At 35.2% G+C, this 15,786-nt stretch overlaps 1 protein-coding gene across 1 annotated transcript; it reads right to left on the bottom strand.

The window, feature by feature from the left end:
• Nucleotides 1-1,001: 1,001 nt before the first annotated feature.
• Nucleotides 1,002-1,919, bottom strand: LOC122682459 (olfactory receptor 4A15-like). The gene has a single exon (XM_043885175.1). It carries the CDS (start codon nt 1,917-1,919, stop codon nt 1,002-1,004), a length of 918 nt encoding a protein of 305 aa, XP_043741110.1.
• Nucleotides 1,920-15,786: the final 13,867 nt, after the last annotated feature.

The following is a 15,786-nucleotide window of genomic DNA, read 5'->3' on the forward strand; positions in this document are numbered from 1 at the left end:
CTAAGCTTAACACATGAAAGGCAGAACCTGGGTCTCTGTAGAAAGCTATGAAAAACTACAAACAAAAAAAGAGATGGGGATATTGAAAAATAGCAGAGGTATTATCAGACTATTACCAGATAATTCTAAATTATCTGGGAAGATTAATGGATCATCTTTATGGAAATATAATTCCAAACAAAGTTGTTCCACTTGATATATTATGATAAACCAATCTGGAAAATAATTAAGATTGGTTATTTTTCTGTATATAAACCTTGCTCATTCAGATTATTTTTATAAACTTAGTCTTTTTATGATTAAAACTTTTAACTCTGAAGTGTCATTCTACTTTGATATTAACATGCTAAGCAATATTAACAAAATAATATATGTAAGCAAAATTACATGCATAAAACTAAAATACATGCTTCTGATATCAATATTGGTGATCTTTGTATGGAGAGACATGAACAAAAAGGTTAATGCCGTACTACTGACATTATTTTTCAAAATCTGTAATGTGTCCTATTAGCTCTGAAAAACATTACAATATTCGAGAAACATTAGAAAATCTTCTACTGACTAATTTTACAGTATTTGCTACACTTTAACTTATTATAGAGACCAAAAATCTATAGTCCCCAGATAGACAATGTTACACCCCCATACTATACATAATTTCATAAGAAATTGTGATAATCTTAAAATTACTTTTAGAACAAAATATATACTTTGAATTACTAAATGATGAAATTCTTAAACTTCATATTTTGATTCATATTTGATTAAGTATTCAAATCATAAATATTTTCAAAATACCCAGGTTATTAATTCTGAGTAGAAATTTAATGCAGTTAATCAAAATATTTTGATTCATATTTGATTAAGTATTCAAATCATAAATATTTTCAAAATACCCAGGTTATTAATTCTGAGTAGAAATTTAATGCAGTTAAATAATCATACAAGACTTTCCTGGAAAGAGCAGTTTTTCTTTGAAAATAGATAGTATGTTTCCCTCACTTTCTTTTTCTGATCCAGAGCTTTTTCATGGCATTTTTCATCTCTCCATTTCTCAGAGTATAGATTAGAGGGTTGAGCATAGGGGTGACAATGGTATAAAACACAGTCAAGTATTTGTCAATAGGTAAGGTACAGGGGGGTCTCACATACATAAATATACAGGGCACAAAGAAGAGGACCACCACAGTGATGTGGGAGCCACAGGTGGACAAGCCTTTGTGCCTCCCTTCCTGACTAACATTTTTTAGGGAGCGCAGAATGACCCCATAGGAGATGAGTAAGAGCGTAAAGATGACCAAGGAGATTGCCCCATCATTGGCCAGCACTGTGAGGACAGTGATGTAGGTGTCAGAGCAAGCAAGTTTTATCAAGGGGTACATGTCACAGATGAAGTGGTCAATGACATTGGGGCCACAATAGTGAAGGTTGTAAACGAAGAGAGGATGAAGTACCCCATGCAAAAACCCACCAACCAAAGTAAGTAGCAGCAACAGAATACAAACCTGCTTATTCATGATGGTCAAATAATGCAAGGGTTTGCAGATGGCCACGTAGCGGTCATAGGCCATGACCACCAAGAGTATTATATCAGCACCACCAAACAAGTGCCCTATGAAAAGTTGGATCATGCAAGCTTGGAAGGAAATGGTTTTCTTTTCACACAGCAAGTCTATAATCATATTTGGAGTGACTGTTGTGGAGTAAACACCATCAAGAAATGATAAGTAGCCAAGAAAGAAGTACATAGGGACATGCAGAGTTGGACTGAACACCACAGTCAGGACAATGAGTAGGTTGCCCATCATTGTCACCAGGTAGATGAGCAAGAAGACAACAAATAATGTTCTCTGACCCTGGACACTCTGCGTGAGCCCCAAGAGAACAAATTCAGTTACATTATTCCGTTGTTCCATAGGTTCTTCTGTAGGTCTTATTTCAAAATTCAAGGCAAAATTACCTTCAAATATAATTATTACTAGAGGATTTCTGAAGTCTTAAGTTAAATTGTTTATTCATTCAAACAATGAACCTTAAGGTTTATTATGATGCAGTACAGTCAGATATTATGAGGTTGATCAAAACATTGTCTTGATCTCAAAAATCTTACAGAGTGGCAAATAATTGAGATTTATATACATGGGAAAAAGGACACAGTATTAAATAAAATAGCTGCCACAACTAGCTTTCCATCTGGAAGCTAATGAAATTGCAAACATAGTTAATATCTTATATAAAATAAAAACTGAATAAAGTGTTAGTTAAAAATGTAAAGCAATATTTTCTTTATTTTATATTCAATTTATTAAGGAGATGACTGTCTCCATTCCTGGAGTGGAAGAATCTTCTTAACCAATCACTGAAATTTCAAATTGATATATTTGACAGTTTGATATTTCTGTTTTGGATTTAGGGAAATATCCAATAACATCAACTGAAAAAAGTATTAATAGCTTGAAAAATAATTTATGTTTTAGGCAGTATACATAGAGTAAATTTCTAAAATAGACAAATATCTATAAGCAATTTATGAATAAAATTATAAATAAAATATAAAAATATTTAAAGGAAGAATACATCTAAATGACCATCAAACATACAATCAGATGCTGAAACTCACCTGTGAACAGAAAAGTAGAAATTTTACCTTGGGTTCTTGAAAGTTACTGAATCAACATTTACAGATGCTACATCATCTTTTAATTTTGAACAGTTTAACAAAGAATGTCTAGAGAACATAGTAAATGAATCTAACATCAAATTTATAAATATCTGTTCATGAAAATATTCCCAAATAGTTACACTTGAAATTAATTTCTATTAAAATTTTATGTTATAGAAGGAAATTTTATTTCCGAGAGTTAGAACATGAAGATATCTAAAAAGAGTATTACAAAATAGAATGAATATTAACATATTTTAGTCATCACAAAAGATTCCTAATATGGCTGATTATGAAAATCACAAAGGAAAACTCTTAAAAGACTGAATTCTCACACCATCAATGTACTCTTGCAAAATGGAAAGCCTAAGGCAGAATCTTATGTGTAAGTGCAATTCCACTTTACCTGCATAAGATGATAATCATGTCATCCATGTTCTGGGCTCTGATGCTTTCTCCTTTTCCCATCATAACTGTTGCCAACTCTGTGAACACAAAAAGTCAGATACATTCATTATCATTTGCCTTTCCATGTGACCAACTCTTTCCATGTTTGCAGAAAATATAATTCATCTCAGTATTTCAGAAAGACATTACCTTTCAAACTATTTGGATTTTCAACATGAATATGAATGTCCTGTTACCTAAAGAACTCTGACTCAATTGTAAAGAGAGACTCAGAATATTCATAGTTATCAGGATTTTTCCTAAACACCAATGATAAATCAACATTTTAATTGGAGAGAAAACTGGAAATTATGTATGAATTATTTACATAAAAATGTTGCTCTATGTATTTTATACCAATCAAAGTAAAATAGTGAACTAACATTTACAGTATTTTGATTCTGAACCACTTTTAGTGTTTTCTCTTCATTGTTGAACTTTGGTTTTCCTGAAGGATGGAGAATAATTTCATATGTGTACTTGATTATGATTTGAGTCTACTGTTTAAATTCATAGAATCTGACAAGTGAAGCGAGGGGAAAGGTCCATAAACACCTTATCTACATTTGAAAAGTCACACATATTATTGATGCTTCTCCAGGGATAATTTTGGACTAATTAAGTTCCTTGGGAAACCATAATCATAACTTTGATAGTACTTTCTTTACCTCCAGAAATGCCACCAGGATAATCATCAAGTGGAACAGGACTTGTAGAAACCTGGCCTCTAGGGGAAAAGCTATAAAAAAATGTTTTAGATCATTTCACCAAAATGGAAAAGCCCAGTCTAGACAGAAGTAAAATATCTAAAAATTTCCTTGATTAAATTATGACCTGCTAAATATGTGAACCTATTTAAACTCTTTCATTGAAGATTATATCTGACTTAATTTCCAGAAAATGATGGATGCTAATATCAGAACAAGTCATTCAAAACCTGTTTCAAATGCAGATAATTTTTTTTCACATAGTTTGTCACATAGTTTCAGAAAGGCAAGTTGATAAAATTGGTGCTAGTAGGAGGGTGGGGATAAAGAAAACATTTGTGAAACTATTATTCCATTCATCTGAAAGTATTCATTAGCCAGACACCAAAGTAAACAATTCCTATGGCATAGCCTCGCTGCAATACATTTCAAAGGATTTATACAGTATAGGTAGAGAGAGATATGGATAGATAAATTGATAGGTAATGCACTACACTTATTTTATATATAATTTTATACATAATTTTTATATATCATATTATAAAGTACTGGAGAAGGCAATGGCAAACCACTTCAGCATTCTTGCCTTGAGAACACCATGAACAGTATGAAAAAGCACAAAGATATGACACTGAAAGATGAGCCCTTCAGGTGTACGAATGTGACAACTGGACTGTAAAGAAGGATGAGCACCAAAGAATTGAAATTTTCAAACTGTGGCTCTGGAAAAGACTATCCAGAGTCTCTTGGACTGCAAGGAGATCAAACCAGTCAATCTTAAAGGAAATCAGCCCTGAATATTCGTTGGAAGGACTCATGCTGAAGGTAAAGCTCCAATACCCGATGTAAAGAGCTGACTTATTGATAAAGACCCTGATGCTGGGAAGACTGAGGGCAGGAGGAGAAGGGCCATTGGTGTGCTTGGCTGAACGCCTGAAACCAGCAGAATACTCTGAATCAGCACCGAGAAGCATCGGTGTGCCGTCTCACCAAGTGGTACCCTCTGCACTGTGATTCGTCAGACACGAAAGTTACAGTTTCTCTCTCATTGCTTTCTCATTGCTTTCAGATTACTTACTGACAACTTTAACAAAACATGTTGTCTCTACTTTCAAAATATGTCATTTTTTATTCATTCCCCACACGTCAATCTCCACTTTTTCCTGGCCCACTGCTTATACGACAGCATTTTGACAAGTCTCTCTACTTATATTCTCCCTTTCAAGATGTTATTCTCTTCAAGTAGCATGAATTACACTCCTTAAACCTTGTTCTAATTATATCTCTCAACAGTTCAAAACTCCCACAGTAGATTCCAATCACACACCCACAGTTTAATGGATCACATTAAGAATGCTAATCCTCATTTTTACTTGAAATCATTGAGGCTGAGAACATCTCATTAATTGACCAAGAGTACATATTTTTATGTAACAAAGGTAGGATTTGAATACAAGTTTGAATTGTTTCAAAATGATTTAATATCTTACATTGTAAAGACGGTAATAGTCTTGTGAAACCTAATTCCCACAATTTTCTAATAGTCTTTCCTGAAGAAGGCTTGTTCACAATCTGAGTTGCTCATAAGTTACTTACAAAGACTTAGAACTCTTCTTTAATCCAGTATGAACACAGAGGGCAAAAGACTGCATCATTGCTTGAGTAAATATCTTCTTTAACTGTCCATTTTCTCAGTGGAATCTTCTGATTATTCAGAGAAATATTTTTATTTGCACTTTGTGCTTAGTTGCTCAATTGTGTCCAAATTTCGCATGGACTGTAGTCCTACAGGCTCCTCTCTTTATAAGTACTCTGTTTATAGGATTCTCTGGGCAAGAATACTGGGTAGCCATTCCCTTCTCTAGGGGATCTTCCACACCCAGGGACTGAACTTGGGTTAGATAGTTGAAATTTTGATAGACACAATAATATGCATAAAACTCAACTGCATGATACAAAGCGCAAAAATAAAAGAATTTATATTACTGTATAGTATACATGATCTCACAAATAGAAAATGCAAAAAAAAGTTGCATCAAAAACTACTAGAATTAGTAAACAAATCCAACAAAGTTGTAGGATAAAAGCTCAACATACAAAAATTAATTACATTTACATTTGTGAACAATGAGCTATCCTAATAAACTAAGAACATAGTTTTATTTGCAATAACATTAAAAAGAAAAAATATTTAGGAAAAATTTTAATCAAATAGGTTATAGATCTGTCCACTGAAAATTATACGATATTGACACAAATTCAAGACACAAATAAATAGAGAGATATACTATTATCGTTAAATGTGTAAGAGTAAATATCATTAAATGCCATTTGCAACAACTTGGATGGACCTAGAGATTGTCATAATAAACAAAGTCAGAAAGAGAAAGACAAATACAATATGACATTACTTTTATGTGTAATGACAAATATGGCATAAATGAACTTATCTATGAAACAGAAACAGACTCATAGACCTAAAGAACACACTTACAGCTGCCAAGAATGTAGGGGGCTGGGAGAGGAATGAGTTGGGAGTTTGGGATTATTAGATGTAAACTACTATATAAAGAATGGATAAATGACAAGTTCCTGTTATATAGTACAGAGAGCTATATTCAGTATACTCTGATAAACTTTAATGGAAAGCAATAGGAAAAATATGCAAAACTGAATAATTTTGCTGCATCATAGAAATTAACAAAACATTGTAAATTATACATCAATAATATAAGATATAATTTTTAAAAATGGAAAAATGTTTACATCATCCAAATCAATCTACTCATTGATTTTTTCAAAGAAATACATTTTTTTCCAAAGAAATACAAATATAATTATACAACTCATATGAAAGCACATTAAAAACCCAAATAGCCAAAGCAATTTTGAGAATAAAGAAATACAGGGATGGAAATTTTGGTTTCAAAATTTATTACCAATCTATAGTAATCAAAATACTCTAGTATTTACCTGAAAACAGAGCCACAGACCAATAAACAGAATAGAAAGCTCAGAAATAAACCCACACTTACACAGTCAAGTTACCTTTTTTTAAAATTTATTTATTTTAATTGGAGGCTAATTACTTTACAATATCGTGGTGGTTTTTGACATACATTGACATGAATCAGCCATGGGTGTACATATGCCCCCATCCTGAACCCCCGCCCACCTCCCTTCCCATCCCATCCCACTGGGTTGTCCCAGTGCACTGGCTTTAAGTGCCCTGTTTCTTACATCAAACTTGGACTGGTCCTCTATTTCACATATGGTAATACACATGTTTCAATGTTATTCTCTTAGATCATCCCACCCTTGACTTCTTCCACAGGGTCCAAAAGTAAGTTCTTTATATCTGTGTCTATTTTGCAATCTCACATATAGGATCATCATTACCATCTTTCTAAATTCCATATATATGCATTAATATACTGTATTGGTGTTTTTCTTTCTAACTTACTTCGCTCTGTATAATAGGCTCCAGTTTCATCCACCTCATTAGAAATGACTCAAATGTGTTCTTTTTTATAGCTAAGTAATATTCCATTGTGCATATGTACCACAATTTTCTCCTCTGTTCTTCTGCCAATGGACATCTACATTGCTTACATGACCTAGCTATTGTGAACAGTGCTGCAATGAACATTGGGGTTCACACGTATTTTTCAATTCTGGTTTTCTTGGTGTATATGCCCAGCAGTGGGATTGCTGGGTTGTATGGCAGTTCTATTTCCAGTTTTATTAAGAAATTTTCACACTGTTCTCCATAGTGGCTATACTAGTTTGCATTCCCACCAACAGTGTAAGATGGTTCCCTTTTCTCCAAACCCTCTCCAGCATTTATTGTTTATAGACTTTTGATGGCATGTGACTGGCGTGAGATGGTACCTAATTGTGGATTTGATTTGCATTTATTTGATAATGAGTGATGTTGAGCATCTTTTCATGTGTTTGATAGCCATCTGTAGGTCATCTTTGAGGAAATGTCTGTTTAGTTCTCTGGCCCATTTTTTGAGTGGGTTATTTATTTTTCTGGTATTGAGCTGCATGTGTTGCTTGCATATTTTGGAGATTAATTCTTTGTTAGTTATTTCATTTGCTATTATTTTCTTCCATTCTGAAAGCTGCCTTTTCACCTTGCCTATAGTTTCCTTCATTGTGGAAACATTTTTATGTTTAATTAGATCCCATTTGTTTATTTTGCTTTTATTTCCATTACTCTGGGAGGTGGGTCATAGAGGATCTTGTTGTGATTTATATCAGAGAGTATTCTGTCTATGTTTTCCTCTAGGGGTTTTATAGTCTCTGGTCTTACATTTAGATCTTTAATCCATTTTGAGTTTATTTTTGTGTATGGTGTTAGAAAGTGTTGTAGTTTCATTCTTTTACAGGTGGTTGACCAGTTTCCCAGCACCACTTGTTAAGGAGATTGTTTTTTCTCCATATATATATTTTTGCCTCCTTTGTCAAAGATAAGGTGTCCATAGGTGTCTAGATTTATCTCTGAGCTTTCTATTTTGTTCCACTGATCTATATTTCTATTTTTGTGCGAGTACCATAATGTCTGATGACTGTAGCTTTGTAGTGCAGTCTGAAGTTAGGCAGGTTGATTCCTCCATTTCCATTCTTCTTTCTCAAGATTGCTTTGGCTATCTGACATTTTTGTGTGTGTTCATACAAATTGTGAAATTATTTGTTCTAGTTCTGTGAAAAATACCATTGGTAGCTTGATAGGGATTACATTGAACCTATAGATCGCTTTGGGTAGTATACTTATTTTCACTGTATTGATTATTCTGATGCATGAACATGGTATATTTCTCCATCTATTTGTGTCATCTTTTATTTCTTTCATCAGTGTTTTATAGTTCTCTGTATATAGATCTTACGTTTCTTTAGGTAGACTTATCCCTATGTAGTTTACTATTTTCATTACAATGGTGATTGGGATTGTCTCCTTAATTTCTCTTTCTATTTTCTCATTGTTAGTGTATAGGAATGCAAAGGATTTATGTGTGCTAATTTTACATCCTGCAAATTCATTGTATTCATTGATTTTCTCTAGTAATTTTCTGGTTGTGTCTTTAAGGTTTTCTATGTAGAGGATCATGTCATCTACAAACAGTAAGAGCTTTACTTATTCTTTTCCATTCTGGATTCCTTTTATTTCTTTTTCTTCTCTGATTGCTGTGACTAAGACTTCCAAAACTATGCTGAATAGTAGCGGTGAGAGTGGATACCCTTGTCTTGTTCCTGACTTTAGAGGAATGCTTTCAATTTTTCGAGACTGAGAATAATGTTTGCTGTGGGTTTATTGTAGATAGCTTTTATTATGTTGAGGTATATTCCTTTTATGCCTACTTTCTGGAGATATTTTTTTATCATAAATGGACACTGAATTTTGTCAAAGGCTTTCTCTGCATCTATTGAGATAATCATATGCATTCTATCTTTCAACTTGTTAATATGGTATATCACATTGATTGATTTGCAAATGTTGAAGAATCCTTGCATCCCTAGGATAAAGCCAACTTGGCCATGATATATGATATTTTTAATATGTTGTTGGATTCTGTTTGCTGGGATTTTGTTGAGGATTTTTCATCTATGTTCATCAGTGATATTGGCCTGTAGTTTTATTTTTTGTGGCATCTTTATCTGGTTTTGGTATTAGGGTGATGGTGGCTCATAGAATGAGTTTGAGAGTTTACCTTTCTCTTCAATCTTCTAGCAGCGTTTGAATAGGGTACATGTTAGCTCTTCTCTAAATTTTTGGTAAAATTCACCTGTGACGCCATCTGGTCCTGTGCTTTTGTTTGTTGGAAGACGTTTTTATTACAGTTTCAATTTCCATGCTTGTGATGGGCCAGTTAAGATTTTCTATTTCTTCCTGGTTTAGTTTTGAAGTTATGCTTTTCTGAGAATTAGTCCATTTCTTCCAAGTTGTCCATTTTATTGGCATATGGTTGTTGATAGTTGTCTCTTATTATCCCTTTTATTTCTGTATTGTCTGTTGTGATTTCTCCATTTTCATTTCTAATTTTATTGATTTGATTCTTCTCCCCCTTTTTTTTTTCTTGATGAGTTTGGCTAATAGTTTGACTATTTTATTTATCTTCTCAAAGAATCAGCTTTTAGTTTTGTTGATTTTTTGCAATAGTCTCTGTTGTTTCTTCTTCACTAATTTCTGCTCTGATTTTTATGATTTCTTTCCTTCTACTAACTTTGGGTTTCTTAATTTCTTTTTCTCTGGTTGCTTTAGGTGTAAAGTTAGGTTATTTATTTGATGTTTCTCTTGTTTCTTGAGGTAAACTTGTATTGCTATGAACCTTTCTCTTAACACTGTTTTCACTGAATCCCATAGGTTTTGGGTTGTCATGTTTTAGTTTTCATTTGTTTCTATGCATTTTTTGGTTTCTTCTGTGATCTGTTGGTTATTCGGAAGTATATTGTTTAGCCTCCATATGTTTGTACTTTTAATAGTTCCCCCCTCCCATAGTTGACATCTAATCTTACCACATTGTGATATGAAAAGATGTTTGAAATGATCAGTTTTTTTTTTTGTTTGTTTGTTTTGTTTTTAATTAACCAAGGCTAGATTTATGGCCCAGGATGTGATCTACCCCAAAGAATGCTCTGTGTGTACTTGAGAAAAAGGTAAAATTCATTGTTTTGGGGTGAAATGCCCTATAGATATCAATTAGGTCTAACTGGCCCACTGTATCATTTAAAACTTGTGTTTCCTTGCTAATTTTCTGTTTGGTTGATCTATCCATAGGTGTGAGTGGGGTATTAATGTCTCCCACTATTATTATATTACTCTTAATTTTCCCCTTCCTACTTGTTACCATTTGTCTTACATATTGATGTGCTCTTATGTTGGCTGCATATATATTTATAATAATTATATCTTCTTCTTGGATTGATCCTTTGATCACTATGCAATGCCCTTCTTTGTCTGTTTTCATGGTCTTTATTTTAAAAAAATTTTTTTTTTTTTAAATCTGATATGAGTATTGCTACTACTGCTTTCTTTTGGTCTCTAGTTGCATGAAATATCATTTTCTAGCTCTTCACTTTAAGTCTGCATCTGTTCCTTTGTTTGAGGTGTGTCTCTTGTAGACAGCACATATGGGGGTCTTGTTTTTGTATCCATTCATCCAATCTTTGTCTTTTGGTTGGGTCATTCAACCCATTTGCATTTACGGTAGTTATTGATAAGTATGATCCTATTGCCATTTACTTTGTGTTTTGGGTTCGAGTTTACACACCCTTTCTGTGCTTCCTGTCTAGAGAAGATCCTTTAGCATTTGTTGAAGAGCTGGTTTGGTGGTGCTGAATTCTCTCAGCTTTTGCTTGTCGGTAAAGCTTTTGATTTCTCCTTCATAGCTGAATGAGATCCTTGCTGGGTATAGTAATCTTGGTTGTAGTTTTTTTTTCTCTTTCATCACTTTAAGTATGTCCTGCCAAACATTCTGGCTTGAAGAGTTTCTATTGAAAGATAAGCTGTTATCCTTATGGGAATCCTCTTGTGTGTTATTTGTTGCTTTTCCCTTGCTGCTTTTAATATTCACTCTCTGTGTTTGATCTTCTTTAGTTTAATTAATATGTGTCTTGAGGTGTTTTGCCTTGGGTTTATCCTGTTGGGAACACTCTGGGTTTCTTGAACTTGGGTGGCTATTTTTTTCCCTATTTTAGAGAAAGTTTCAACTATTATCTCAGGTATTTTCTCATGCCCTTTCTTGTTGTCTTCTTCTTCTGGGACACATATGATTCAAATGTTGGGGTGTTCAACATTGACCCAGATGTCTCTGAGGTTGTCCTCATTTTTTTAATTCTGTTTTCTTTTTTCCTCTCTGCTTCATTAATTTCCACCATTCTATCTTCCATCTCACTTATCCTCTCTTCTGCCTCAGTTATTCTACTATTGGTTCCCTCCAGAGTGCTTTTGATCTCAGTTATTGAATTATTCATTATTGATTGACTCTTCTTTATTTCTTCTAGATCCTTTTTAAACTGTTCTTGCATCTTGTCAGTCCTTCTCTCTAGTCTATTTATCTGTAACTCCATTTTGTTTTCAAGATTTTGGATCTTTTTTACTATTATTATTCTGAATTCTCTATCTCCTATTTTTTTGTTTGGTTTGGTGGGTATTTATCATGTTCCTTTACCTGCTCATTATTTATCTGCCTTTGCATTTTGTTTACTTGTTCCTTTACCTGATGACTATTTCTCTGCTTTTTCATTTTGTTTAGATAACTGTGTTTTAGGTGACTTTTCTGTAGACTGGAAGTTTGTGGTTGCTCTTTACTGTTAAGTCTACTCCTTGTGGGTGGGGTTGGACTAGTGGCTTGTCATGGTTTCCTGGTTGGGGGAGTTTGTGTCTGTGTTCTGGTGGATAGAGCTGGATCTCTTTTCTTTGGAATGCAAAGAAGTGTCCAGTAGTAAGTTTTAGGGTGCCTATGGGTTTGTCATGGCTTTGGGCAGCCTGTCTTTTAATCCTCAGGGCTGTGTTCCTGTTTTGCTGGAGAATTAATGTGGTATCTCTTGCACTGTAACTTGTTGGCTCTTAGGTGGCGCTTAGGTGAGCTTACCAGTGTAGGTATAGAGACTTTTGGATGAGCAAGAGCTCTATTGATATTCCCTGGGATCAGGAGTTCTCTGATTTCTCAAGCTTTGGAGTTAAGCCTCCTGCCTCTGGCTTTCAGTCCTTCTCTTACAGTAGCCTCAATACTTCTCCATCCATATGGCACAGATGATAAAACGTCTAGGTTAATGGTGAAACAATTCTCCACAATGAGGTACACCCAGAGAGAGTCACAGAGTTACATATAGAAGAGAAGAGGCAGGAGGGAGATAGAGGTGACCAGAAGGAGAAGAGGGAGAGTCAAAAGGGGAGAGAGCAATCTAGACAAGTAATCAGTTCCCTAAATGTTCTCCACAGCCTGGAACATCCAGAGAGATTCACAGAGTTAAGTAGAGAATAGAAGAGGGAGGAAGGAGATATAGGTGACCTGTGTAAGAAAAGGAAGAATCAAAAGGAGAGAGAGAAATTAAGCCAGCAATCAAATCCCTAAGTGAAAATGGAAACTGAAGATTAGATTCTTAAAGGTACAAAATTGATAACAAATATCAAAAAGCAAAGATTAAAATCTAGAATAAAGGTTAGACTCTCAAAAATACAATATAAAAAATACAAAGCAAAATCAATCACAATTTTTTTAAAATGTATTATGAAATTTGCTTTAAAAATAGGGTCCTTTTTGCAAGGTAATAGTTTATAAAAATGAAAACCAAAGGAGTAATAAAGAATTTGTTTGTAAAAATAAAGTATAAAGTGATAATAGTAAAAATATATCTAGGAATTTCTCTGGAGCTGTTGTGGGCAATGGGGGGTCAGTTCAGTGTCAGACAGTTCCTTGTTTCAACTTGTACTTGTTCTCAAGATCTATAGCTACCTTTCCAATGACAGTCAGTATTAACTGCAGGGTTTTTATCTGTTGCACCTGTCACTTCCAGAGTGGTTCCCTCTTCTTTGTTTATTTTGGCTTCCTCTGTTTGCAAGTCTCTTCAGTGTCTAATTTCTGCCCTGACACAGGGGGCAAAAGTGGTAACTTATTTAGGCTCACTTGTTCAGTTGTGTTGTGGGGACAGAGGGACACTGCAGAGAAATACCACTGGTGTGTATGAAGAGTGCTCACAGTTTATGGACCACACTGGGTTTGCCACAGCCCAAGGCAGAGTGTGCTTCCCAGGTCTGCACTGCTGAGGCTCCAGGGTGCCCTGCAAGGACACTGTCCCACGTGAGCCCTGCATTATGAAATGCACTTCCCAGGTTTAAGCCACTCAGGTTCTTGGGTACTCCACAAGGGCACAGACAGGGATGGGCTGTGTGTTTTGTGTCCTGCCCAGGTCTGAGCAGCTCAGGCGACTGGGTGCTTGGTGAGCACACTGTCCCAGGTGGTCTGTTCATCTTAATCACCTCCCAAATCTAGCCACTTGGTTTCCTGGGTGCGCCACGAGAGAACTGTCTCAGGTGTGTCATGCGTCTCCTCTGGGGAGCTGATCTCAGGCTGCATCAATTTTGGGGCCGAGATTGCAGCAGCCCCATGCCTTCCAGCTCTGGCTGTTGCACACCTGCCTCTCTGCCTCGGGGTTGGGGGGAGGGGCCTATACACAGCCTTTGGTATTTGCCCAATCATTTGTTCTGTGAGCGCATGTGCCAGGGGTCACTGTCCTGCATTAGAACCTTTCCTGGGATAGGTTTTTTTGTTTTGTTTTGTTTTTTGTTGTTTTTTGGTCTTTCTAGTAATCCCATGGTTTGGGTTGTTATCTCATGTTAGCTCCCTCAGATTGTCCTCAGGGCATTCAAGCCCAGTCCTTACCTTAAAGACTGATGATGCAGTCGTGCCTCCCTGTCCAGCCCCCACTCACTGATGGTGAACGCAAGTGTCTGGGCTACTTCTCTGCTGGCAGTTGCAGTTAGGTGCATATTCTGTAGTTTGTTTTTGTTGTTTTTTGTTTTTCTTTTTGTTTCTCCTGGTTATGTTACCCTCTGAGATTCCAAAACTCTCCACAAACCTGCCTGTGAGAGGGTTTCTTACTGTGTGGAAACTTCTCCTCTTTCACGACTCCCTCCCCAGGAAGGGTCTCCACCCCTAAATGTCTTGTCTCTGGTTTTGTCTTTTATATTGTGTCCAACCTCCTTTCAAAAAGAATGGGCTGCCTTTCTGGGTGCCTGGTGTCCTCCACCAGCATTCAGAAGTTGTTTTCTGGAAGTTGCTCAACATTCAAATGATCTTTTGATGAATCTGTGGGGGAGAAAGTGGTCTCCCTATCCTATTCCTCCACCATCTTCGGACTGCCTCCTCAAGTTATCTTTTAAAAAGGGGGTCCAAGAATACAATATAGGGAAAAAGAAAATCTCTTCATTGCATTGGGAAAACTGGATATCCATATGAGAAAGAATGAAATTGAAACTCTGCTCTGGTTTGAATATCTGTGTCCCCAAAGTTGATAAGTTGAATTCCAACTGTTCAGTATGACAGTTTTAGTAAGTGGAGCATGTGCAGGTGATTAGATCATGAAGGCTCTGCCATAGTTAATGAAATTAATATCCTTACAAAAGAAGAATGTCAGTGAAGATGTACAAAATTTGGAACCCTTGTACACTGAAGGTGAGAAATAAATTGATATAACCACTATGGAAACTAATCCAATATTGTAAGTCAACTACTAAAATGTGGTTCTCCATCTTATTAAATGGTACCCTTTGCATTGCAATTGTTTATACAAAAGAAAAAAAAGTCTCATATTTTCAAATAGTTTCTGCTCCCTTCTTGCTCTCAAATTACTTATTAATAGCATTAATAAATCATATTGTCTCTTTCAAAATATGTCACAAATGTTGTCACTCCCTACAACCCACTCCATTATTTTTGCTGAAAAAAATCCCATGAACAGAGGAGCCTGGCAGCTATTGGCAGGCTATAGTCCATGGGGTCACAAGGAGATGGACATGACTGAGTGACTGAACACACACGCACACATACATACACACATACATGCACACTTATTTTGTGCCCAATTTGCTGAGAGCTTTTTTTTTTTTCCACTCATGAAAGGATATTGGATATCTACGAATAACAAAAAGGAGACACTAAGAAAAAATTTCCATTTGTAATAGCATCAAAGAGAATAAAATAGTTGAGCAAACATAAAGGAAAAAAGTCTTGTACACTGAAAACTACAAAATGTTGCTGAACAATGTTCCAAAGATACATGTCAATAATATGATGTGGATTAGCTAGATTACATATTATTAAGATGTCAACACTTCTTAAAGTGGTCTACATATATAATACAACCCTTACCAAAATTCCAAAAACCTTATTGCAGAAACAGAAAAATCCACCTAAAATTCATATGAAACCTCAAGAGATTCCAAATAGCCAAATCAATCAG

This window comes from Cervus elaphus, chromosome 24 (assembly GCF_910594005.1).
Source record: "Cervus elaphus chromosome 24, mCerEla1.1, whole genome shotgun sequence".
NCBI classification, from domain to species: Eukaryota; Metazoa; Chordata; class Mammalia; order Artiodactyla; family Cervidae; genus Cervus; species Cervus elaphus.

What these genes read in the sequence shown, in the direction of transcription:
- LOC122682459 (XM_043885175.1), bottom strand. Translation starts at nt 1,919, where the DNA reads ATGGAACAACGGAATAATGTAACTGAATTTGTTCTCTTGGGGCTCACG.